Genomic DNA, 27445 nt, shown 5'->3' on the forward strand with positions numbered 1-27445 from the left:
ATCTTTCTTGGTTTAAGGAAACCAAGGCTAAGCCAAGTGGACAGGTGCTGTTTTTCGTTGCCCTGTCCCATAGCCAGCTCCTGTTTTCGCTCTTAAGAAATGCTAGAGGAGCAGTGTCCAGCCTCCCCCAAGGTGAGGGGGGAAAACTCAGCATCCGGGCAGCAGCGGGGGCCCAACCTGGCTGTGCGAACTGCTAAGAAGCTTCTAGAACGCCACGCGTCCTGCCCCCTTGCTGGATCTGGTTCCCCAGCCTTCCTGCCTGTGGCGAGAGCTACCACACGTCCCTCCCTGCATCGCATCTCTTTTCTGTCTACATTCGCCAGAGTAGGTCTCCGTAACTTCCAAGAAGCCTGATTTGAATCAGAAAGGTTAAGTGTGGGCATGAACTCTACTCTCAAGATTCAACATTCAGCACATCTGCTGCGTGCCAGGCTGTGGCATTGACAAGTATAATGAGTTCGATTTTAGTCATACGATAATGTCCGTGATGAACATCCAGGTGGGAATTTCCAGTAGGCATTTGGAGATGCAGGACTGGTAGAGGGGATAAAAGTCAAGGTAGAAATAATGGATTTATGAATCAATTCTATTGAAATCATAGGTGTTAATGAAATATCTTGTAACACAGGGCAAGTTGTGACAGCAAACACTGGAAGCACTCTGACAATCCGAGGAGTGCAAAATAGTTTGAAAAGTCCTCCTGCAGAGCTTTGGGAAGGGAAGAACATGGCAAGAAATGTGGAAAGGCCAGGCATTCGGGAAGATTCAGAGGTAGAAGTCACCGATGTGTAGAGGCAATTTCCTAATATAGACTGGGAATGTAAAAATAAAACTTCCACTCAGCAGTTTGCACTGCATGATCCCATTTTATTTTTTTTAAATGTGTATATTTGCATGAGTCTGAAGGAGCCACATGAAAACATTTGCAGTGACTATCTCTGGATGCTGCCATTTTTTTGTTTCCTTCTTATCTTCCACATTAAGACTTCAGAATTTTTTCCCCAGAAATAATCCATCAACGATAAAACCAACCCTATTAAAGTGTACAATTAGGTAGTTTTTAGTATATTCACAAAGTTGTACAACCATCATCACTACCTAATTCCAGAAACCCTGCACCCGGTTAGCAGTCATACCCATCACTGCTCCCTGCCCCAACCTAGGCAACCACTAGTCACTTCCTGGTCTCTCTGGATTTGCCGGTTCTCGGTATTTCACATAAAGGGAATCATCCACGGTGACGACACTTAGCGAAGTGATCATTTCAGAATCCACGCACAGGGTCACTGTGTTATACACCTGAAACTAACAATATCGTATTAAAATCATCAGAAGAGGGGCGCCTGGCTGGCTCAGCCGTTACAGCATGCAACCCTAGATCTCGGGGTTGGGAGTTCAAGCCCCCCATTGGGTGTAGCGGTTACTTTAAGTATAAATAAATGAACATCAAAAACTAATGATGTACTATATGGTGACATAACACAATAAAAAAAAGAAATATAAATAAATGATTTTTTAAAAAATCAGAAGAGAAAATATAATTTGCAAGTGATAAAAATAAAACTTCTGGGGCGCCTGGGTGGCACAGTCGTTAAGTGTCTGCCTTCGGCTCAGGGCGTGATCCCAGAGTCCCGGAATCGAGTCCCACATCAGGCTCCTCCGCTAGGAGCCTGCTTCTTCCTCTCCCACTCCCCTGCTTGTGTTCCCTCTCTCGCTGGCTGTCTCTCTCTGTCAAATAAATAAATAAAATCTTTAAAAAATAAAATAAGACTTCTAAATCAAAAAGTTTTTTAAAAAATGGAATCATGCGAGCCGTGTCTTTGTGACACTTGGCTTCTTCGACTTAGTACAATGTATTTATGGTTTATCCCCATTGTAGCATTTCCCAGTGTATCATTGCTACTTTTTGCCATATAATATTCTACCACATGTTGTTTATCCCCTCATTAGCTGACAGATACCTAAGCTGTTTCCAGCTTTTGGCTGTTGGGAATAATGCTGCCACGAACATTTGTGGACAAATTTTGTACAGACCTAGGTTGTTGATTCCCTTGGGTAGATATACAGCTAGGAGCAGAGCTGCTGGTCCATAGAGTAACTCGGTGTTTAACTTTTTAGAGAACGACCAGTTTTCCAAAGGGTCTGACCGTTTAACCGCCGCCCCCGCCCCGGCAACACACAGGCTTACTAACACTTGCTAACATCCCTTCTTAGAACTGACACAGCACAGGCATTAAGGAGGCACAAGACCTACTTTACTTCCCCCCCCCCCCCCCAACAAATTTAATCCTTTGTGTAATTTTTCTGCAGAGGGAAATATAAACAGGAAAAGATTCTCTACAATAATAATGATACAAAAGCTGACATTTATTAGATTCTTAATTCTGGAAGGGCTCACGTATGATCCCTCTGAATATTTGCAGAAAGCCCTGAGTTTGGAACCTACTGGAGAGCTGAAGAACATGAGGAACGGAAGGGCAGTGACTCGACGAGCATTGTAACGCGGCCCCACAGCCGAGACTGCTGACCATTCCGTTGTGACATCGAAAAACCTGCCTCTCCCTTCAAGCTGTACGTCTGAAGAACAGTTTCAATAAACCACCGTGTGTCATCTACATATGTTCCCACTGGGGAAAAAAAATCCTTCTCGAGATGATTTTTCATAAGTCAGTCAGGTACAATTCATCATACTCCGAATGCTAACAAATTCTGGGGACACAAAACCTACAGCATACGTATAAATAATTTGACTTTGACTCAGCGGCGTAAATATTAATTCAGTGCTTTTTTTAAAAAAAACGAACAACTTTGTTTCCCTGAGTTGTTGTGATACTTCTTCTCTCCTTCTGGATTTTTTATTGGCTCATTGGTGCCAATAGGAACGGGTTCTCAAACTGATTAGCCCCGAGAAAGACTCTGTAATGAAATAAATCTAAAGTAAGGCATGCTTTCAATTTTGTTTAGAGGGGAGTTCCCCCCCCCCCAGCTCTGCTTTGTTTCCCTGAGAAACCTTGGTATCTTTTGTGTTCTAAAACATGTCCGCTTCTGTGATTTCAAAGGACAGGAGAACAAATTCTGTTTGTAACTGGCCAATTTCAGCTCCTGAGAAAGACCGTGGAGGAAGTGGTATGTGAATAAGATCTGAATAAAGCTTATTATTAGATCTCGAAGAGAATCAATAGAATCTAATGTGGTTTTCCTCGCATCGCATCAATAAAGCAACGTTGTTAGGAAAGCATTGCAATCTTGTCTTCTCTTGTTGGTTTGAAAGCTTGTCTTCTTTGTTGTGGTGGCCAATTTGCCCCTGGGTCGTCTGTCCCAAGGACTGATTTGTTTCATTTCGTGATGCATCATCCCTGCAACCATAATGACGGCTCAGAACACCTGGGGAGATAAACAGATGTTATTTTTATTATCTGGGCTTTATAAATAAATTTTAACCTGGAGCGATTACATGGCCTAAGTCACACATTCAGCGGCGTGGGGAAGGCTGAGGCGTAGTTCTCTGCGAGGAGACCTAATCTGCTTACAATCAGACTGAATCTGGGGGATCGAAGGCTCGCCCCTTATTTCACAGTGCTGGTGGTTAGAAATCTGACATCAAGGCGTGGGCAGGGTTGGTTCCTTCTGAGGCCATGGGGGAAGGGTCTGTGAGAAAATACATTTCTGTTGTTTAAACCACTACTCCCGTGGGGCTTGGTTAGGGCATCCCTAGCCGACTAATACCGGGGCTGCTGCTGCTGCCACTTTACCGACGATGAATGAGAGACCCCGGGTCTCCTGACAGTCAGCCCAGTGCCCCAGGATCATGCCTGTGGGGCTTACTATGCCAGAGCCCAGAAAACATAGACATACCAGCTGTTTGGTGCTCACGAGCTCCATGTTTAGCTTAGACATGGAGTAAATCCACAGCTCCACTCTCCTCTTTGCCCGGCAATTACTTGTTTCAACGATGTTATTTTTAAGTAATTTCTACACCCAATTCGGGACTCAAACTCACAATCCCGAGATCAAGAGTCGCAGACTCCCCCCACTGAGCCAGCCAGGCGCCCCTCGTCAGCAAATCTTAATGAGGGATTTGAAATTTGGCCAACTCGTCAGAGGCTGACTTGACATCCTACCTCTCCCTCTCCAGTTCTCTTGCCAGGAAAAGTTTTTGCTGGGAAATCTCCACTCGTGTCCGGATTCCCAGAGGCTTCGCCCACCCAAGACACCTCTGTTCTGACATCCCGTGCTTTGGGGAAAGAGGACCCTTCTGTTCTTGTCAAGCAGGCTGCTCTGTCCCCTGGGGAGGAGCCCTGCGTCTTCACTGGGATGCCAACGTGAGTCTTTGTCTCTGGAAATGATGTGGGGGCTGCCACAGTGTATCCCGCGGGGCTCCAGGCAGCACTCGAAGGGTGGCCCATGCAGGAGGCCTGGTTCCCGGGAGACTCGGTGACTGCTCCACAGTGAGATGAACGCAGGTGACGGCGAGCCTGCAGCAGCATCCACACCGATGTAACAGCAACGCTACGTCAGTGGAATCTAATAATAAAAAAAGAAACGAGCTTGTATTTCATATCTTTTCTTACGCAATAATGTCCTCTTTCTCAGCACGCATCATACCCCGTTGCAAATAAGAAAGCTTGGCCACAGGTCGTTGGAGCAGCTCAGCCCAGAGGTCAGCACGACCGACGGAGGAGGCACAGAGATAATCAAGAGAAGCACGGAGACCAGGTGTTGGAGACCGAAGCCCGAACCTTCATCTTGATGGAGCTTGGAGGCAGGGCCTTAGGGAGGAAATGAGGTTTAGATGAAGTCGTGAGGGTGGGGTGCCCATGATGGGATTAGCGTCCCTAGGAAAGGAAAAGAGACCAGAGCTCTTGCTGTCTCTGCCACGGGAGGGCGCAGGAAGGCGGTGGCCGTCGGCGGGCGGGGAAGAGCCCCCCAGGAACCACATCGGCCAGCACCCTGATTGACCGACACACCCAGCCTGCAGAACTGTGGGAAGTAAACTTCTGTCTCTGGTGTCTGCTGTGACAGCCCGAAGGACCGAGACCCAGGCTCCGCCACTGACAAAGCAAGGAGCTGTGGCTCAGGCAGGCTGCTGGGGCTGGTGCTGCCTCCCCTGGGGGCCTGTCTTTCCCGGGTCTTTATCAAACTTGGCCTGGGCTCCCATGCCTGGCACAACCAAGCCAAGTCCCCGGCACAAGCCTGCCAGTACAGCACTGTGTTGGAAGGCAGGTCCCAGGGGCGCCTGGGTGGCTCAGTTGGTTAAGCACCTGCCTTCGGCTCTGGTCATGATCCCAGGGTCCTGGGATCGAGCCCCACATCGGGCTCCCTGCTCAGTGGGGTTCTGCTTCTCCCTCTCCCTCTGACCTTCCGCCTGCTTGTGCTCTCTCCCTCTCTCTCAAATAAATACATGAAATCTTAAAAAAAAAAAAAATGAAGGCAGGTCCCAGGGCACATCACACCCCAGTCCCTTCCTATTGCCTGATGGGGCAGCCACCCCACAGGTTTCTATGTCAAGAAGGAAGGGCCGGTGCCTCACGATCCCTTCCCTCCCACAAAGCTGGTCCCGCCTCAAGGCAAGGCTTCCTTTAGGAAGCTCGTCTACTCCTTCCTTAGCAACGCAAGGGTTCCTTAAAACTCCACACAGCAATCGTTTCCTCCTCTTTAATATGAATGGTAAGTTCCATTTTTTTCTACATTTGTAGAAAAAAATTTGTGTCCCGAAAACTGCCATTTGTATATAATGCAATCTGCACAAGCCCTACTTTTCTTGTTGTTTGAGAAAAACAAAAGGTACAGATGCTTTCATGCTGATGAACAGCCGTCCCAAGGCTTCACAACAAGCCTAGGCCTGCGGCTTCAGTCATTCGTTTCTCAGTTATCTTGGGAGAAGCAGGTCAGGGATGAAAGCAGGCCCAGGAGGCCAGGGGGTGTGGGAGAAGGACCACGGGAAATGGCCCTGCCATGAACGAGAGTGGCCTTGGGCCAGTGCACGAGCCGCCCGGCACCTGGCACCCCACAGGGTTGGGAGAGCCGTGACCTCATACTTCTTGATGCAGTGGCGTTCCACGGCAGCCCCTCCTGTCCTTTAGATAACCAGACGCGTGGCCACACGGCCTGGACCGAGCCTCCTTCTCGGCCACCTTCCCTCTCCAGACCGGCCCGTTAATAAGGCAGCATCCTGAACAGTTAGCTGCATTTCTAGCCACTTCTCTTTCCTGCCCAACAAGTAACTGTTTTCTGTCAGCCTCCTGCTACTCCCCTCCTGGAGAGCCCTTCTTCCTTCCTGCCCTGCCCGGGGCTGCAGCAGGCTCAGCCCACTCCCCTGAATCCCTGTACACCCCTTCTTTGGCCCTGGTTTGCCTGCCCCCTGGCCGGTGACACAGCCTCGCTATTTACACAGCATTCACAGCAGACAAAGCATGATTGTCGGGCCCTAACAGTACTGTTGATTCACTGACGCCTGAGCAAAAATCAGATCGGGGGAGCTGAATGTAATCCGCACCCCCCTCCCCTGCCTGCCCAGGGCCACTGTCATCAGAAAGTGTGCCTGCGGAGGGTGGCAAGGGAATGTCAGGCACTTGACATATCCATGTGTTACCTCCTGGGAGCCTGGCCATCCCGGTGGGGCGGGTGGTGGTTCCGTTTGATACACAGGGAAAGTGAGGCTCGCTGAGATTCCTGTGTGCTAAGGGGATGTCCTGGTGTGCCATTCGGTCTTAAAAAGAAATTCGGTCTCATGCTGCTCAGGGCCAATGCAGAGCTGGTAAGAGGCAGACCCCGTGCGGTGCAAGTCCCCTCTCCTCTGCCGGGCACCTCCCCTCTGGCCCCTGCCCTTACCCCTCAGCGGTGTGGCTCTAGGATGCCCGAGCGGTTAGGGAAAGTGGGGACCTGGGATCTGGCGGGGAGGGCAGCAGCCACCTCGGAGCCTCTGCGATGCCCAGCGGAAGGGGAGGGCACAGACCATGGACCTGGGGTAGTTCTGTCCCCTGGGAAGTGTAATGGGGTGCTAGTTTGCATTGGGTTGGGTTGGCCCAGTAATTTGGGTCTGGATACTCAGTGGGGGTAAGAACAATGATAGGTCGGTCCTGCCCTGGATGACAGTAGGGCCCCGTGAAGGCTCACTAGCCCCTTCTGCTAGCTGCTTCTTTTGCACGCGCTCGCTCACTGCTGCCTTGACATTGGCCCAGAGGACAAGATCCAGTGCTTCTGGGGTCCGCTGCCTGCTTTTCAGCGGCTGGAGGAGCAAGGCATTCAGAAACCCGTGACCAGGCCTTTCTGTGCTCGGGGCTTTTAATCTCCTTAATTGAAATTGATTGGCCTCTTGGGAGGCAACTCTGCATCGGCCCTGAGCTTCAGCATGGGATCAACTTTTGCTTCTTTCTTTGAAAGACCAGTTGACACACCAGGGCATCTAATCTTATCCCTGAATCCCGGGCCCCTTTCCAGATGAGAAGCAGAACCAGAAACAAGCACACTTACAAGAACAGCTCAGGAAAAAAAAGCGCCTGATAAAAATAAGGGGAGAATATTCTGGTCTCATTGTGGCTTCACGAGCTACAAAAGGCCAGTCAAAACCCCATTACCAAGGAAAGATGTAATCACATGGGGAAGGAGCCATGGGAGCGGGAGGGGGGCGCCCTTCTGGAGCTCACAAGATAAACAGACCGGGTTAGAGCATCTCTTCAGAACCAGCTGCAAAATAGATAAAACGGGAAGAAAAGTGAAAGCCCTTCTTCAGTTAAAAGAAAACCAAACATCGACAGAATGGTTTCAGCATCCAGATTTGCGTTCATCCAGACGGACAGCAGGCCCCCCAAAGTAGCTGGAGCTGGTTGACAAACCGGTCTGGCAGGTCATATCTCTTGGTGAAGCCTCTGATGGGGCCCCTTACTTACCAGACGGATCCCATATCCTGGAAATATCCCTCTGGGGGCTCTCCTGTGCCTCCTGGGGGTCATTTCACCAACCAGACATGGGGCTTCAAAGCGGCTATGTTGGGGAGGCTCGGCTGCTTTGCGACGCCCGGCAATAGCGGTACAGAGCACACCAGGACGCGAGGAGTAGCTGGGAGGTCAGGCAGCACAGCAGGGACAAGTAATCGTGACCAGCGGCAAACTCATTCTAAGAACATCTTGCTGCCTGGCCTTCAAGATGGGGGCGCCTGGGCGGCTCAGTGGGTTGACTGTCTTGACTCTTGCTTTCGGCTCAGATCATGAGCTCATGGCTTGTGGGATGGAGCCCCACCTGGGGCTCCGTGCTCACCGGGGAGTCTGCTTGAAGGTTCTCTCTCTCTGCCACTCCCCCAAATCGCATGCGTGCTCTCTCTCTCTCTCTTTTTTTTAAATATTTTATTTATTTATTTGACAGAGAGAGAGAGCACAAGCAGGGCGAACTGCCGGCAGAGGGAAGGGAGAAGCAGGCTCTCCGTCGAGCAGGGAGCCTGACACAGGACTCAATCCCAGGACCCTGGGATCAGGACCTGAGCCAAAGGCAGACACTTAACCGACTGAGCCACCAGGCGCCTAATAAATAAATAAATCTTTAAAAAAATAAAGATAAATTGAAGGGGATTAAGATACACCTCCCCCAACTATGCTACCTTGGCACAAGGATTATTTTAAGCTGAAGGCATCTGAGAATCAACAAAATGCAGGAAGAATTCTCTTCCCTCCTCTTTTCTGCCTAAAAGCAGGACATAAATTTCCCTTTGTAAAGGTGTCCCCATCTCCCATACTAGGAAGAACGTGAATGTTACCAGCAAGAGTGTCATCACAGAGATGAGTCTGCATTAACAGACCTTACTAAAAACCCCTCATTTCCCACATATATCCTCATCACTTCATCAGTGTACGTCTCCTTAAAGCCCAAATCTCCTTTCCTTTGCTAACGATGGCATATAAACCCCCCAACCAAGTCTCACCACCTCTTTTCTATGAACTGTGCAAGAAAAATATTAATAAAATTTGTATTCCTTTTCTCCTGTTTGTCTTTTGTTGGTTAAATTTGCAGGCCCCCAGGCACTAAACCTAAGAGGGTAGAAGAAAAGATTTTCCACCCCAACAATATCAAGACATCCAGATTTTAAAAGCAGAGATCTGGCTTGTTTGCTGGAGAAGCTCCATTTTCAAATAAATTCAAGTTGAGAGTGGTCCTTGTCTCCACTTTCCCGAGCAGCAGGAATGTGACACCAGGATGAAGGAGAGGGTGAGCTCTATAAAAATGAAAGCTGTATCTGTCCCAGGCATCACAGAGCTAGGGTCTAAGGGCGCCTCACACATGGCAGGCATGAAACACATCAATGGACGGATATGTATCGGATGAAAGATCCAAAACAGGATTGGAGCAAATGCGTAACGTAGAAGGTAAAACTGGAGTTTATTGAATACGGGCTCCCATAAAATAACACCAAGACAACCTGTTGATAAGGCTCAGCTCTTGGCATGAAGAGAGGTCACTTCTTGGCAGGTTTTTGGTTTTTTTTTTTAAGATTTTATTTTTAAGTAATCTCTCCATCCAAGTGGGGCTCAAACTTACGACCCCCAGACCGAGTCACACACTCCACCGACTGAGCCAGCCGGGCTCCTTCTTCTTAGCAGTTTTCACAGTGTCTCCAAGTGGGGCTGGGGAAGTCCGGACATTCATCATTTATGGCGGGTGTTTCGGTGTGGAGTGGATTAGGATTGACTAAGGCTCATGGTATAAAAGTTCAGGATTGTGGGCACAGCAAGGTGAGTTAATCGTTATTTACTGCTATCTTTTGAAGGTAAGCAGTTTTTAGGTGGGTCTTGGGAAGTTCCTAAAACAATAGCTATTTGCCACTTTTATCTTCGGCAAGTGTTTCTGTAGTAGTAAAATTACATTGGTAAAGACAGTGGGTAAGCCACGTTTAGTGAGCGGCCACGTTGCTGTAGACATAAGTAAGCTGAGTGGGAGTCGGTGGTTTCAGTCCTCAAACTAAAGACCTTACGGTAACCATTCTCCTTCCCGCGTACGACACAGAGAAGTAGACCATGTTTGTCCATGGATTCTAGGAGAGGTGTGGTGGCTAATTTCTGGCTATGGAGGGCTGATAACGTGCTGACCCACCCAAGGGAGAGGTAATTCGGGTGTGTCTTAGACGGTGAAATCCTCTGAACAGAGCCCTGAGAGAGGGCCAGCTATGTGACTCGAAGAGCCCAGTGCAAAATCAAAATGCAGGGCCCCTTGTTCAAAAACTAAGAACGTCAAAGAGTTTGGCAGTTCCTCAAAAAGCTAAACACAGAATCTCCATGACCCAGCAATACTACTCCTGGGCATGTACCCAAAGAATTGAAAACAGGGACTTGAACACATATTCGCACACCCATGCTCAGTGCGGCATTATTCGCGATGGCCTAAAGGTGGAAACAACCCAAGCGTCCATCAACAGAGGAATGGATGAACAAAATGTGGTCTATACACACAATGGAATATTATTCATCCATAAAAAGGAATAAAGTTATTTTTTTTTAAAGATTTTTAATTTTTATGTAATCTCTACACTCAATGTGGGGCTTGAACTCACAACCCCAAGAGTCACAGGCTCTTCTGACTGAGGCAGCCAGGCGCCCCAAAAGGAATAAAGTTCTGACACATACTATAACATGGATAAATCCTTAAAACATTACACTAAGAGAAGTAAACCTAACACAAAAGGACAAATATTGTATGATTCCACTTATATGACAGGCAAATTCACAGAGACAGAAACTGCATGGGAGGTATTCAGGGGCTGAGGGGATGAGGGGAGATGGGAATGAAGGGTTACTGCTTAACGGGTGTAGAGTGTCTTCGGAATGAAGAAAAAGTTTTGACAATAGATAGTGGTGACAGTTGCACAATATCGTGCATGTACTTAACGCCATTGAATTGTACGCTTTCTGTGCGGGCCAGCACTAGGATCTGCCCCACCAGCCCCACAGGCAAACCCAATGAGGCCTGAATCCTGGAGATTGAAAGTTTGGTCGGCAATTCTCAACATTCTAGAGGCATAGGGCCGCGGGGTGTCACAGCAGGGAAAAATCATTATGTTTCAAGTCCTCCTCCCCTTTTCCTCTGAGAGAATAACTAAGATTTAGCATCAGAGGGATGAACCCGGTTTGGGACACGGGAGCATAATACTACACCACATTCCACTACCTTCGTTGGGGAGTTTAGAGTCAAACCCCTCTTCTCGCAACCATATATCGAACAGAGCTGCTTTTCTTAATATATTTTTTTAAATCAAAAGACACCACCTTTGGAAAATGTTCTTTTTTTAATACTTTACTTTTATTCATTTATCTGTCAGAGAGAGTGAGAGAGAGAGAGCACGAGCAGGAGGAGGGGTAGAGAGAGAAGCAGACTTCCTGCTGAGCAGGGAGCTGCACGCAGAACTGGGTCCCAGGACCCTGGGGTCATGACATGAGCCAAAGGCAGACGCTTAACCCACTGAGCCCCCCAGGCGTCCCTGGAAAATGTTCTGAAATAGCTCCCCCAACAGAGGGGGTCCTCCACCGCCATAGCCTGCTTTCATATCCCCACCCGCCATCATTCAGAAGAGCCTTTCTTTACAAAAACTACGCTTAACAAATAATAATAATAATAATAATAATAATAATAATAATAAGCACTCACAGGCACCGAACACGATGCCAGGCAAGCTCACACGACCTCATTTGATCCTTACAACACCCCGAAGAGAGAAGCAGTATTACTATCACCCTCCACTTTATAAACGAGGCACGTGCTCCGCGAAATGAAGCGACATCCCCAAAATCACAGAGCTTGTTCGAGGGGGGCCCAGATGCTTATTTCTCTACATGCTGGCAGGGTCCACACCCTGGTTTTAATTCAGAAGAACCATTGGGCAGATTTCAAGTGCGCTAATAGTAACAGCCAATACCTAAGTCCCCACTGCATGCCAGATGCTTTCTGTCTGTTCTTTCATTCGATCGCTCGGTGCGGTGTGTACTTATTGCCATTTTACAGATCAGGAGCCTGAGGCTCAGAGGCTTTGGGCAACAGCCTGATCTTAAAAGGGAGGCATTGACAATTTGGGCGCTGGAGTCCCACGGCCTGGATTCAAACCTTAACTCCCCTACTTACTAGCTGTGTGACCTCAGGCTCAACTATAACATGGACTCTCTAAACCCTCATTTCCCCCTCTGTACAATAAAACATCGATAGTGCTTATCTCATAGGATTACAACAAGTCAGTACCTGTCGGGTGCCTGGAACCATCTCTACGACAAAGTCAGAAGTCAGCAAAGGTGAGCTATATTACTACTCCGAGGCCCACGCTTTTTTTTCCCCCACTAGACTGTTCTGTCTCCCAATCTTCCCTGAGAGATAGGAATACATTACACATTAAAACAAACAAGATTCTTTTACTGCAATGATACGCAGTGCTTAGATAAAGGAGGAGAACAACGGTTCAGACTCGTCTATTCCAGAGCTCTCCCTGAATATTCTCAGGGCAGTGAAGCCAATGAAATGAAGGCCCAGGAAAAGCAAGGCTCTTGTGAGTATGAGGTATATTTAAACCTCTCGTTTTTTTCTACCCCGTCTTCATCCTTCCTTTGTTCAGAGGGCTTGGAAGAGTAAATGCATCTTTTTTTTAGAGATTTTATTTATTTATAGAGAGCACACAAGTCGGGGCAGGGGCAGGAGAGAGAATCTCAAGCAGACTCTGTGCCGAGGGCGAAGCCGACGTTGGGCTTGATCTCATGACACCGAGATCACCACCCGAGCCAAAATCAAGATCCGACGCTCAACCGACTGAGCCACCCAGGTGCCCGAAATTCATCTTCTGACCTTGGAAGGACAGGTTTGCTGCTAACACTCCCAATCATGACAGCGTCACAGATGTTAGCTCCTTGTTTGGTACAGGGAGAAGGGTCTGGAAGTCCAAATCTGAGGATCTGGAGTGGATTTCTCGCCCAACTTTCTACCGTGTGAGCAGGCATAAGCACGCTCATCCCTGAGCTCCACTTCTGTCATCTGTGACCAACCACAGACATGAGGATCTCATTGACGATGTGTGCTAGGATGTCGGATGCCTTGCAAACAGTAAGTCACACTGCACAGGAGAAGCCGTGCGCCTCCCAACCGCCCGCAGGAACTCTTGGGTCTCGGCGTTGCCGGCGATCACACTCAGGAGAGGTAACCGCAGGCGTCCCAAACACAGTCCCGAAGAAGCCGCCTAGAACGGCGCCTTCCTCGGCGGGCTGGGGTTAGGGGAGGTGTTGGGGGACACCTGCAGTAAGACGCTCTGGCTGCGCGAGCTTTTAGCAGCCGCACCAGGTGAAGGAGGGAACTAAATGTGGGATCGGAGAGGATGGGCTGGGGGGAGAACCCTACTCGGGAATTGGTTTGGAACAGCCCAGGGAACACCAGGAGTAGATTGCAGAACAAGTTGGGTCCCACACCAAGTCTGAAACAAACTTCTCAGGCTGGGGAACTTGATCCTACTTTTTTTTTTTTTTTTAAGATTTTATTTATTTATTTGACAGAGAGAGAGCACAAGCAAGGGAGAGGCAGGCAGAGGGGAGGGAGAAGCAGGCTTCCTGCTGAGCAGGGAGCCTGATGTGGGGCTCCATCCCAGGACCCTGGGACCATGACCAGAGCTGAAGGCAGATGCTTTACTGACTGAGCCACCCAGGAGCCCCTTGACCCTACTTTAGGGAGACTGGAAAGCTCTTGGGGCGAGGACTCAGCAGCAACACTTATTTCTCGATGCATAACCTCCTATCTTGGGTGAAGGGTGAGGGCCAAAGAAGAAACACCACTGCGGTGAAAATGCCCCGATAAGCCTGCTCCAGGCGGCAAGCAGGGGCTTACGAGCAGAGAAATGGTCACTTAGCACTTCCTCACGGACTCTGCCAACAGAGCCGCCGCCGACGGCCGATCTGCCGGGATGTCTGGGCTCCGTGTTAACGCCGAGTGTGCACACGACAGGGGCAGAGAAGCAAGAGCAGCTCTTCCGGCCTGTGCGGGAGGGACGGCGCTGGCAGGACAGGCCCAAGGGTGCAAAAGGGGACAGGACGAGCCAGGGCGGCGGGAAAAAAGGCTGCAGCGCTCCAGACGGCTGCAAGGGAACCCCGCTCTGTTCCCGTGTCCGCTGGCGTCGCTGCCAGGATCTTGCCCACACGCATCTCGCCACCTGCTCGGCCGGCAAGCGATGTCGCCGTGAAAGACCAACTCGCAAAAGATCAAAGAGGGACCTTCATTAAAAAGCACATAATGAAACATGGAAAATGTACAGCAAAATTAAAAAGACTTCATTGCAAAATACAAAATATCTGAATGCATTTAACATATGTGTAGATTCACGCCAAGCAGCACAAATAACCGATCTTACTTTGTGGGTTGTATCTAAGCACTTGTCTTCAAAATCTCTCCTCCAGAGTATTATGCTTTCTCTCTCTCTCTCTCTCTTCCTCTCTCTCTCTTTTCTGTATGTGGATTCATGTCCTGGTTTGACAGCGTACTTTTTCTTTTTTTTGCTAAAATGTCTTTCTTCATCAAGAGAGGTATCTGCTTCCAGATACTTCGATGCAGGTTTGTCCCTGAGTTTGGTATTGCACGGTGAACGCCTCTACACGGTTGTTTGTTCCTGGCATATTGTCAGATGTCCACTGATAAATGGTCCAAAGTTCTATGGGAAATGTGGGTTCGAAACTTCGCAGGACTGTATAGACCATTATGAGGGCTAAGATTTATATACAATAAAAATGGGAGTACTGCGTCAACGAAGAAAACCAGTTGATGAGACCAACACGCTGTCAAACCCAATGGTCAACCAGCTTTTTTTTTTCTTTTTTTAATCTTTTATGGGAAAATTGCCTTACAGTCGATTAGTTACCCAGCAAAACGGCTTGCAACCAAGATGCTCACAGGGGAACTACCTGGAACCGCCAAAGGCCTCCCCACACCCTACCTTGCCACAAAGTCACCATGACGCTCCTTCCAAATGGCTTCCTTTCAAAAACCCAGGAACCCAAACAGTCCATGAAAATGTTCAGCAACCCTGCTGTCAGACTGGCCGTGAAGTATGTTGGACTCAGCACCCGGAACCCAGAATCACGCTCCCTCCGAAAGGCACCTGAAGAGAAAATGGCAGCCCGCACCGTCTCTTCACTTACACGACCGTCAGCCAGTCACAGAGCCAACACGCCCCTGGCCGGCATCCGCGAAAGGCAAGACCGAGGGAGCCATTCTTAGCATCCCATCCGCGCGAAGGCCACTAGCAGCCGAAGCTTGGAGACACCACGGACTAGTTTCGTAGCCCGTCCCTTACTACCTTATCACTGTCAGAGCCTTGGGCGCCCACGGGGAACCGCACAAAGTTAAGGCTCGGCATTCTAAGCTGACCCGCCTGACGGAAGCCGCGAAGACCACAAAGCCGCAGGGCCGTTCTTAAAGCAGGGGTGATGAGCAGCGCTGACGCCCAGGACTGAACTGCGCTTCCCGAACTTCCGACCTCTGGGTAACAATGCCTCCTGCCTTTTTGCTCTCCCAGCCCCTGCCAACAGCTTTCAGACTTAATTCTCTGTATTAAATCCTGCTTCCTTTGAAATAGCTAAAGTGATTTCTGGTTTTCCTGACCAGACCCTGACTGATGAACCCTCAAATTTTTTTTCCGACATGTTTTCTTTGGATATTCGTGCCGACACCCAAGTTTTCACGTTTGGCTCCTGTCCTTTGTCCTCAGAGTTCTGGGACGGGATCTTCCTGGTGTTAATTTCTGGTTGCGGATGTGTCTTCCTACCACCCTGTCAACACTGGCAAAATTGGATGCTTGCCCCTACCTGGGCTCCTCCGCTTTTAGACCCCTGTTAAGTCCAACTGCAAAACAATCTGAAAACACTGAGCAGCCCCAATCCCTTCCTCCGGGAACACCTCCAGGTTCCAGGGAACCTTTTGTTCCACTGGGTCATTAACAAAAAAGGTCTGCCACAGCAGGACTCTGCCCCTGGGGACGGAGCTATGCATAACTAATGAAGAGGAAAATTGGGAGCAAGGCGGCCTGATCAGTCTCGACATGTTTCTAATAACTTCTACATCTTCCCATCTTCATTTCCCTCTACATCTTCTTTCCTTCCCTAAATGAATACTCCCAATCCTCTACGGCTCACCAACATTTTGCAGTCTAGATTTTCTCTCCCCTTCCTCCCCATCTTACAGTATTTTGTTTTGTAGAGGATTACCTCAGCTTCTTGGTCATGCTGTACACATTTTTTTTTATATTTTTAAAGACTTTATTTATTTATTTGAAAGAGAGAGAGCATGAGCAGAGGGAAGGGGCAGAGGGAGAGGGAGAAGCAGGTTCCCTGCTGAGTAGGGAGACCGATGCGGGGGCTCGATCCCAAGACCCTGAGATCATGACCTGAGCCGAAGGCAGACGCTTCACCGACTGAGCCACCCAGGTGCCCCCTGTACACAGTTTAAATACCAGTTGCCTTGGTCTCTAGTTAGTGGATATTAAGATGTCACAGATGTCCAGTAACCCGGAAGATTTAAAGTAGACTTAATCTTGTAGTACTGAAAATACCCCCAAGTGACAGGTCCCAGATTTGTTTCAAATGTGAGGTAGTTATGCCTCCATAATGCTTGGAGGAGTTTATTACTTGTCCAGAGTCACAGAGATTGTAGGAGGCAGCGCCAGGATTTGAACCCAGATCTTTCCGATGCCATGGCTGCTGGGATCATTCGGAGGCAGAGCCTCTCATAGTGACAAAGGGGGCCCGGAGAGCCTTCCCAGAGGAGGAGTGAACGCCAAAGAACCGTAGGGAAGCCAAGACCAACATAAACAAAAGCCCTCAATTTTAAATTCCAGCGAAATTCTATCTCTCCTCTGTCAGCATAAAGTACCTCTTGGATGAAGAATTCATTCAAGTGTTTCTTAGCAACTAGAAGCATTATCATGAAAACCTCCAGTTCGGAAGTCTCTGCCAGAGTTCATTTCCCCTGAGTCACACATATATGTGGAATACCGTCATAGGAACAAGGAAGAAGGTGTGGCAGGACACACAGACAAGGAGAAGGGAGAGCTGACAGGAAGTAGGGAGATAATTAGCTTCGCTTTTACACACCTGGGTGTCACTGGTTATAACCAGCCCATATTATTTTATCATTTGAAAAACATCAGATAAAAGAAGCTTAGGAGCTTGTGGCAAATACATTCATCAAACCCCACTCTATTTTCTTCTTCCTGCGTACACGCGGTAACTACACTTGCCAACCTCCCGCGCCCTTCGGTTCAGGTTATGTAACCGGGTTCTCGCCCAGTGGATGCGGGCAGGAGTGATACATACCATTTCCACACCATAATATCCCCTCTGGCATCATCCACACTCACTCTTCCTCCTCCTTGGCAAACTTTGAGGACATAGGATTAAGATGACACTATGGCAAGATAAACCTAGCCTAGACCCCAGAATCAATTACCGCAGGAGAGCCCCCGGACCCCCAACAAACAAGGACCTATCCGATTAAGCCACTAAGAATACGTGGTCTGTTTGTTACCACAGCACTCCCTGCCTATCCGGACTCAGGGTGCCCACACACGCCAGGACCACAGAAGTTCTGAGAGAACCTCTTGGCTACTTCACACACGGAAAAAGCCTTGCAGTGTTTTTGCTAACTGGATTTTTTCAATCCTAAGTTTGTATGGGGACGTATTTCTGAGTATAGTTCCCTTCCCTTCCTCTCCCTCTGAATTACCTTCCCCATTCTCACTTTGTTGTGGTGTGTTTGTTCCAAAGGGAAATAAATCAAGGGCTTATCAGAAAGGAAACAGTACATGCACTTTACATTCTTGTTTAAACAAGACCTGAAAGGGAAGGAAATTTTATGACATTTTCTTCTCCTCGGGGACCATTCTGTATTTTACTACCCTAATATTTACTGATTGTTATTGTAAAACCTTAGACAAACCATCAGGGGCTGAGCTGTTCCAGACAAGTGTTTCAAAGAACTAAAGTTTATACATTTAGGCAATAAAATGCTGTTGACTTTTAAATGTTTTGAAGAAAATATTTATGAAGCATATTAAATGAAGGATGGTGACCTGTTCTACCTTTTCTGGGTGTTTCAGGGTTAACCCAAGTTCCTGGAATGCTCCACGTTCCCTTGAGGGGCTTGAATGTGCTGTTACCTCTGCCTGGAACAGTCTTTGCCTACGTAACTTCTCCTCATCTTTCCGATACCAGCTCAAAGACCAGTCCCTTCAGGCACAATTGTATAAATTTCCAAAAATTCATCAAACTGTTCACTTAAAACAGGTGAATTTTGTGGTATGTAAATTACACCTCACTAAAGATATTTTTAAAAAGCCAACAACACTGTCAAGGAGGTAGGGCACCCTCCCCCCACCTTAAATGTGGGCTGTGCATAGTGACTTCCTTTCGGAGACCATAGCACGGAAAGGGAAAGAGGCAAGGGAAGTACCTCCACACTGGAGAAACTGACAAGAACTACATCCGCCAAGTGATCAAGGTCAGTATCAACAATGATAAGTCATGGCGAAAGTCTGTACTGTTGATCCAGCGTGGTGAATAAGGCACTTTACCCCTATGGTCTTCCTCCCAGACACCGTAACCCTAGTCTAACCATGAGAACAAATTCCACATCCTACAATATAACTCACCAGTGGTCCTCAAAACCGTCAAGATTATCAAAAGCAAGAAGAGTCTAAGAAATTTTCACATCCAAGAGGAGCCGAAAGGAGATATAACAACTGAATGTGATGTGAGGGGCACCTGGGTGGCTCAGTCAGCTGAGCGTCTGCCTTCGGCTCAGGTCATGATCCCAGGGTCCTGGAATTGAGTCCCACGTTGGGCTTCCTACACAGGGGGGAGTCTGCCTCTTCTCCCTCTTCCTGTCCCCCTGCTTGTGCTCTCTCTCTCTGACAAATAAATAAATAAGCTCTTTACAAAAAAAATAAGAAGATAAAAGATAAATAAATGTGATGTGATATCCTGGAAGGGCTCCTGAGAGAGAAAAAGAACATTAGGTACAAACTAAGGAAATGTGAATTAAGTATGGACTTTAGTTAATAATATACATCAATATCGGTTCACCAAATGTGACAAAAGTACCACAGTAATGGAAGATGTAAATAATAGGGGAAACTGGACGTGAACTATCTGGGACTCTCTGCACTGTCTTTACAATTTTCCCGTAAATCTACAACTGTTATTTAAAAAGTAAAGTTAATTTAATTCACATTAAAAAAATTTCCCCAGCCCTGCCCCCAGCAGATCAAGTCCCTTTACTGTATGTTCATAGAGCAATCTAGAAAGTTAACTAAACGAATGAATGAATTCATCACCATACGCAATTATGGTTGCGTATTTTGCACAACTTGATAGGTGCTTACTCATAAACACGGAGTCAGTAACGTAAGACTGTAAGTTCCATGACAACAGGATTTTGCCTGGATCCTCATCACCTGGAGAGCAGCTGGCCCATGCTAGACACTCAGGAAGAACAACTTCCACCCTAGCTTGAGCCAACGAATCTTCTCCACAGGGCTTTGAGTTTGGGGTAAAGATATTTCAGCTCAGTCTGCACGATTCCTTAATACAGTCTCTTGAGGTGCGGACAGCAGCACCATTTGATGTTGCCAGATGAACAGAGGCTTAGGGGATTGGTCTACAAAGAATCAAGCCAAGACTCAGAGGGAAGGAAGGACAAGGGGCAGAGCGAGAGGGCCACCTACGTTCCCACCAGAGCTGTCTTCTCCAATTCCAGTCAATTCCTGGGACTGTGTGTCCCGGGAGACCCTCCTGTCGTGTACAATTCAATAAGTCCCTGCCGTCAGATCTTGCTCCTGAGGGATAACTTCACTGAAACCTTATCTGTCTCTTATTTTCCTAGTCGGAATTTCTGTTGTGAACAACGTTGAATCACAGTAATGGAGGGAAGTATCACCTGCGGTATGATGAAGAGAGAGAAAAAGACAACAGGAAGCAGAAATGGGGATACGAAAGGGAAAGTGGAGGCTATAAAATGCTGATTATTTACAACAGCCAAGATACAGAAGCAGCCCAAGTGCCCACTGATTGATAAATGATAAAGGTGTGGTGTGTGCAGACACACACACACACACTGGCATATTACTCAGACATAAAAAAGAATGAAATCTTGCCACCTGCAGTGACACGGATGGAGCCAGAGAGCATCGTGCTAAGCAAAGTCAGTCAGAGAAAGACAAATACCATATGATTTCACTCTTATGTGGAATTTAAGAAACAAAACAAACAAACAAAGGAAAAAAGAGGCACACTGGTGGTTACCAGAGGGGAGGGAGGGGTGAAATAAGGGAAGGGGATGGAGAGAACACTCACCATGACGCGCTCAGAGTCATGTATGCAGTTGTGGAATCGCTAGATTGTACACCTGAAACTAACGTCACACTGTAGGTTGACTATCCTTCAATTTAAAAAAGGGAAAGCAGAGGACGAACTAGAAAAATGTGAAAATGACCTAACAAGTGTACAGGGACAAGTAAGATCACAGATTCAAAGTATCGTGAATTCATTCATTCAGCAAACATGTACTGAGCCCCCCCGCTCTATGGCAGGTTCCATTCTCGGTGTTAGGAATACAGCACCCAACAAAACGATGGAAATTACTGCCCAAAAGAGCGATCGGAGACTGGTGGGGGTTTACCCAGCAACTGAAACCAGAGAGAGAAAGTGACGGAGCGGCCGTCTTATATTGGTTGGTCAGGGGAGGCCTCTTTAAGAAGGCGACATTAAATTGATATCTGAAGGGCAAGAGAGCACTAGAAGCGGGAAGGTGGTGTGGGGGTGGGGGCGATGATCTAGAAGAAGGGACGAACCAGTGCCCCAAGGCTGCAAGGAAGGCTTCTCAAGGATATGGGGTTTGCCCCCCAGGGAACATTTGCCCATGTCTAGACTTTTTGGTAGTCACAATGTGGTGGTAGAGAAGAATGCTACTGGCATCTAATGGTTAGAGGCCAGGGATACAAATAAACATCCTACAGTTTGCACAGGACAAACCCTTATGCAGAGAATTATCCAAAATGTCAATGGTGTTGAGGTTGAGAAACCCTTGCCCTGATGCCATCACAAGCTTGGCACCTTCAAGGTGTAGAAAGCAGAACACCACGCCTGGACAAGAACAGAAGAGAAGACAGAGCTATGAAGTCAGTCAAGAAAGTAGGTGGAAGCAGACAGTATGCACCCTTGTATGCCATGGCAAGGAGCTACCATCTTGTTCTAGGTATGGCAAGGAGCCCATGCTCTAAAATGGGGCAGTAAACATGGACTAATTATTTGTGGAAACAATGACTCTGGATCTTATGTGGAATGTGGTGGGAGGGGCCCATGTGAGGAAAGGAGATTCGCTGGGTGGTTTGATAGAAAGAGGAGGTGGTGGCTTGGAGGTGGGTCATGACAGTAGAGACAGAGAAGCAGAGGGCTGAGATTGATTTTAGAGGTACAACTTACAGTTCCTGGTGACAAAGTGAAGGCAGAGGGTGAGGGAAACAGGAATTAAGGATTCATCAAAGGCGGGGCCAGCTCCATGGGCGCATGACGAGTGCAAGAGCCGTCCGCACCTCGGGCTGGCTATGACCTCAGTGGAGGGCTCTCTGCCCCCTGGATCCAGGCACTGAGCACAGCCCAGCCTGCAGGCTGCCGGCTAGCCCTTGCAGGCGACATATCTGCTGTGGGATGGGGCAACAGGCCAGTGGGAAGAAGGAACAGACCTCCCTGCCTGGCTGGGGCTCCACATCTTCATTTTGCACGGAGTCTGGCCAATGAGGAAGCTGGCCCTGCTTGAAGGTTTCCAGCTTGAGCAACTGGATGCTTCATTACTGCCATTTACCAAAATGGGGAGGAGTAGGAGGAGGGGTAAAAGGTTCCATCTGGGACTTGTTTAATCTCAAGACGCCTGTGAGACATCTCACTGACAAGATCAAGTAGGCAATTGTGAATATCTTTCTATAGCTCAGAAAAGACCTAGCGTTGTGGGCATAAAGCTGGAATTTGTCAGCCTGTGGTATATAAAACACAGGAACGACGGTGCGGCTGCTATGAAAAACAGTATGGTGGCCTCCCCCCAAAAAAATTAAACACAGAATTACCATATGATTCAGCAATTCCATTTCTGGGTATACACCCAAGAGAAGTGAAAGTAGGAACTCAAACACACATGTGTACCCCTGTGTACACAGCGGCATTATTCACAACAGCCAAAAGGTGGAAACAACCCAGATGTTTCTCATAAGATGAATGGATGAACAAAATGTGGTTATACGTATACAATGAGATATACTTGGCCTTAGAAAGGAAGGATGTTGGGGCACCTGGGTGGCTCAGTTGGTTAAGCGGCTGCCTTTGGCTCCGGTCATGATCTCGGGGTCCTGGGATTGAGCCCCAAGTTGGACTCCCTACTCAGCGGGGAGTCTGCTTCTCTCTCTCCCTCTGCCCTTCCCCGTGCTCATGCTCTTGCTCTCTCACACTCTCTCTCTCAAATAAATAAATAAAATCTCAAAAAAAAAAAAAAAAAAAGAAGGAAATTCTGGCACCTGCTATAACATGGGTGAACTTTGAAGACATTATGCTAAGTGAAATGAGCCAGTCACGGTAGGACAAGTATTGTGATTCCATTTATATAGGGAGTCTAGAGTAGTCAAGTAACCACAGAATGGTTACCAGGGGCTGGGGAGAAGGAGGAATGGGGAGTTAGTATTTAATGGGACAGAGTTTCAGTTTGAGAAGATGAAAAAGTTCGGGAGATGGACGGTGGTGATGGCTGCATGACAATGTGCACGTACCCTAATGTCACTGACCTGTACACTTAAAAATGGTTAAAATGGTTAAATTTCATGTTCTGTATATTTCATCACAATAAAAAAGAACTTATTATTTATTGAGTGCTTCCTATATGCCCAGCACTATTCTAAGTCCTTTCATTGTTTAAAACTCTTACAACCCTCATAAAGACCGTTTTTTTAAAGCAATGTTATTCATCTGTTTGAGAGAGAGAGAGAAAGAGAGCATGAGCGGGGGGAGGGGTAAAGGAAGAGGGAGAAGCAGACTCCCCACTGAACATGGAGCTTGGAGCCCCACACGGGGCTCGACCCCAAGACCCAGAGATCATAACCTGAGCCGAAGACAGATGCTTAACCCACTGAGCCACCCAGGTGCCCCAACCCTCATAACAATCTTTAGATATCCCATATAGACAGTCATCTCTTGGACATTGGCCTTAGCCACATATTTATGGATCTGTCTCCCCAGGCAAGGGAAACAAAAGCAAAAAGTACACCACTGGGACTACGCTGAAATAAAAAGCTTTTGCACAGCAAAGAAAATCATTAACAAAACAAAAAGGCAACCTAGTGAATGGGTGAAGATATTTGCAAATGACATATCCGGGAAGGGCTTAGCATTCAAAATATATAAAGAACCTACAGGACTCAATGCCAAAAAACAAACAACTGATTAAAAATGGGCAATGGGGGCATCTGGGTGGCTCAGTCGGTTAAGCAACTGACTCTTGGTGTCAGCTCAGGTCATGATCTTGTCGGGATCATGAGATCAAACCCTGCTTCAGGCTCCATGCTCAGCACGGAGTCTGCTTGAGATTCTCTCCCTCTGCCCTGACCCCCACTCTCTTCCTCTCTAAAATAAATAAATACATCTTTAAAAATAAATAAATAAGTAAATAAACAAAAATTAAAAATGGGATTTGAATAGACCTTTTTCCAAAGCAGACAACCAGATGGCCAGCAGACACATAAAACATGCTCAACATCACTCATCATCAGAGAAATGCAAATCGGAACCGCGAGATATCACCTCACACCTGTCAGAATGAGTAGCACCAAAAGGACAAGAAATAACAAGTGTTGGCAAGGATGTAGAGAAAAGGGAACCGTCCTGCACTTTGGGCAAGCATGTAGCTGTTGCAGTATTATTTACAACAGCCAAGACATGGAAGCAACCTGGGCCCCTGGGTGGCTCAGTCAGTTAAGCGTCTGCCTTCGGCTCAGGTCATGATCCTGGGGTCCTGGGATCGAGTCCTGCATTGGGCTCTCCGCTTAGCGGGGTGTCTGCTTCTCCCTCTCCCTCTCCCTCTGTGATCTCTTGCTTTCTCTCTCAAATAAATAAATAAATAAATAAATAAATAAATAAATAAATAAAATCTTAAAAAAAAAAAAAGATATGGAAGCAGCCCAAGTGTCCATCCATAGATAAATGGATAAAGAAGATGTGGTGTTTATGCACAATGGAATATTACTCGGCCATAAACAAGAATCTTGCCATTTGTGACAACATGGATGGACCTAGAGGGTATTAATGCTGAGTGAAATATGTCAGGCAAAGAAAAACAAATACTATTTGATTTCACTTATATGTGGAATCGAGAAACAAAACAAACAAACAACAATGACAACAAACCAGAAGCAGACTCATAAACACAGAGAACAACAAAAAAGAAAAAAGAAAAAAAAAAGTAGGTACAATATTATCAACCCCATTTTATAAAGGAGAAAACCAATGACCAGAGTCGTTAAGTAATGGGCCTAAGCTCACACAGCTTCCAATCGCCTGGGCTCAGATTTGGATGCCTGCAGTCTGGTACCAGAGCCCAAACATTTATTTTTTTTTTTAAGATTTATTTAGGGGTGCCTGGGTGGCTCAGTTGTTAAGCGTCTGCCTTTGTCTCAGGTCATGGTCCTGGGGTCTTGGGATCGAGCCCTGCATCGGGGTCCCTGCTCAGCAGGAAGCCTGCTTCTCCCTCTCCTGCTACCCCGGCTTGTGTTTCCTCTCTCACTGTTTCTCTCTCTGTCAAATAAATAAATAAAATCTTTAAAAAAATACAAAAAAAAATAATGATTGATTTATTTATTTTAGAGAAAGAGAGCCTGAGCTTATGCGTACAAGTGGGGGGAGTGGGCAGAGGGAGAGAGAAAATGCTGAAGCAGACTCCCTGCTGTGCAAGGAGCCCCACGAGAGGCTCCATCCCAGGACCCCAAGACCATAACCTGTGCCAAAATCAAGAGTTGGCCGCTTAACCGACTGAGCCACCCACGTGCCTCCCAAACATTTTTTTAAAAACCTACTGTATTACCTATCAACAGAGACTACATCATGTACTAAAAGAACACATTTCATAATATAAAACAAAACAAAAAGACATGTTTCCAATTTAAGGCTGAGTTGATAGCTCACATGTTGCTAGGTCCTGGCTTTTCACCACATTAGGACGTGGCTTCCCAGCACAGGGCTGGGCTGCAGACGGAGGAGAAGTCAGCCAGCAAAGGAAGGGGGGTTCAATTATGGGTGACAGATCATTTCATCACCTTTGAAAAAATTACTCTATGACCAGAGACGCCCCCTGGAAGTACTGCCAGGAGGGGGTCCTGCTGTGCGTGAAAAGGTCAGGATGGCCACAGCCAGCCCTCAAGGCCAGGAGGGGCAATGCCCCAATCCCAGAACAGGTGGACCCCGGGGGGGGGTAGATCTGCGTTCCTTGGTGTTCAAGACGGGGGGTTACCGCGCTATTTTTAGGTTGCTCTGTTGTGTTATCACTTAAACTTCTCAGACAGAAACCATGCCAAAGCCATGGAAACTCCAGGCCTACCGCTGGGGAAATGCCGTGGTTGGACCAAGGAAGTCAGAAGTCCGTATCGACCAAGCAAAGAGAGCCGGCTGGCCGAAGGGAAGGTGCCAACCACTCCTGTGGATTCCATTTAGAGACCAGAATTCCCTCGCTCAGAAACACATCCCAAGCCGTCAGGAATCCACAGGCCAGTTGTGGCTCCGGGCAGGCCTGGTCACTGAAGTGGATGAGAAACAGGGCCCGATGACAAGGATGCAAAATGCCTCCTCCCTCGCTCAGGCCCTAGTCAGGGGAAAGAGCGGAGCAGCCTGAGATGTGTCGAGAGGGTAGAAGGCCACAGAACCTCCCAATCTGAATGACCAGGAGTGGGGAGGGGAGAACGGGGAGGCCCAGGCAGGGCCAGGCCCCACAGCACTGAGACGGCAGACCACTTCCTCAACCTCCTGAGGGGTATGAACCCCACCTGCCTTGTCCCCGAGTCCGAATTCAACCGGATTCGTCACCGTTGCCTTTGACATGGTCATTCACCTTACCTTTCGGGCCCCTTTTTGTGGTGGGAAGGCCTTTGGCCCCAGCGACGGGAGCTGGGTGGGATGTTGCGCTCGGGCAAGTTCGGGGCCCCTCGCGGTCAGTGAGGTGAGTGACCCTGCTCACAGGAGAAGAACGGGAACGGGAAAGCGGAGCCCTGCAGGAGGAAATCCCGGGGGGGCAGTTAAAGGTCTAGTTTAAAAAACAATCCACATCTTCTTGCTTCACTGTCCCTACGCGCGGGGCCTTACGCACGTACGCCTCACCCCCCGCCTGGCACGCACCCTTCTTCCTACCTCGAACTACCGTCACCATCTGTGTCCTGAGGTGTCTGGGATCCTCAGAAATGGACACAAACACACTTTAGTGTGTGTGTGTGTGTGTGTGTGTGTGCATTGCAGAGTTTGCTAGAGCCGCCACAACACAGCACAGACTGGGCGGCCTACACAACAGAAATGTATGTTCTCACAGTTCTGGAGGCTGGAAGCCCGAGGGCGTGGGGCCGGCCGTGGGGGGTTCTTCCTCCTCGACTTGCAGACGGCTGCCTCTCATGGTGTCCTCATGGGGTCTTCCCTCTGTGTCCGTGGGAGTCCGTTTGGGTCGCTATAATGAAAGATCAGAAACCAGGTGGCTTGTTAATAGCAGACGTGCGTCACTCAGAGCACTGGAGGCCGGAAGCCCCGGATCAAGACACCAGCAGGTGTGGTGCCTGGCCCCCCTCCAGGTTCTGTGTCCTCACATGGTGGGAGGGGCGAGGGAGCTCTCTGGGGATTCTCTCATAAGGGCACCAATCCCATTCCTGACAGTTCCATGACCTAATCACTTCCCAAAGGCCCTACCTCCTGACAGCAACATCTTGGGGGTGAGGATTTAACATATTTTGGGGGGACACGAACATTCAATCCATAACAGTGTCTGTGTCCTAAACTCTTCTTATAAGGACACCAGTCACCTAAAGCACCTTTTTAGTTTTTAAAAAAAATTGATTGATTGATTTTATTTTATTAAAGATTTTATTTATTTGAGAGAGAGCGAAAGAATGAGTTGAGGGAGGGGCAGAGGGAGAAGCAGGCTCCCTGAGGAGCAGGGAGCCCAACTCAGGACTCGATCCCACAACCCTGAGGTCATGACCTGAGCCGAAGGCAGACGCTTAAACAACTGAGCCACCCAGGCACCCTATTTATTCATTTGAGAGAGAGAGAGAGAACGCACAAGAGAGAGCACACACATATGCACACACATGAGCATGGGGCCGGGGTGGGGGAGTGGTTTGCAGCTGGAGAGGGGGCAGAGGGCAAGGGAGAGAGAGAATTCTCAA

General features: G+C 48.0%; 1 protein-coding gene across 3 annotated transcripts in view; it reads right to left on the minus strand.

The window, feature by feature from the left end:
• Nucleotides 1-2280: 2280 nt before the first annotated feature.
• The window catches only part of LOC123786096 (uncharacterized), a 68173-nt gene continuing 43008 nt past the window's right edge, over nt 2281-27445 (minus strand). The window contains exons 3-7 of one of the 3 annotated variants that reach the window (XR_015722448.1): nt 26424-26730; nt 26133-26284; nt 4606-4769; nt 4122-4524; nt 2281-3384 (exon numbers count right to left, since the gene is read on the minus strand). Coding sequence is in view for 1 of the 3 variants with exons in the window: in XM_087857691.1 (XP_087713817.1) it covers nt 4510-4524; nt 4606-4769; nt 26133-26284; nt 26597-26679 (414 nt within the window). In the remaining 2 variants the exon portion in view is untranslated. Of the gene's footprint in view, nt 3385-4121; nt 4525-4605; nt 4770-26132; nt 26731-27445 lie in introns of all 3 variants that reach the window. The other 2 variants (XM_087857691.1, XR_015722447.1) reach the window with 2 other exon arrangements.

The sequence above is a fragment of the Ursus americanus genome, chromosome 31 (assembly GCF_024610735.1).
Source record: "Ursus americanus isolate L20-20 chromosome 31, mUrsAme1.1.p, whole genome shotgun sequence".
NCBI lineage: Eukaryota > Metazoa > Chordata > Mammalia > Carnivora > Ursidae > Ursus > Ursus americanus.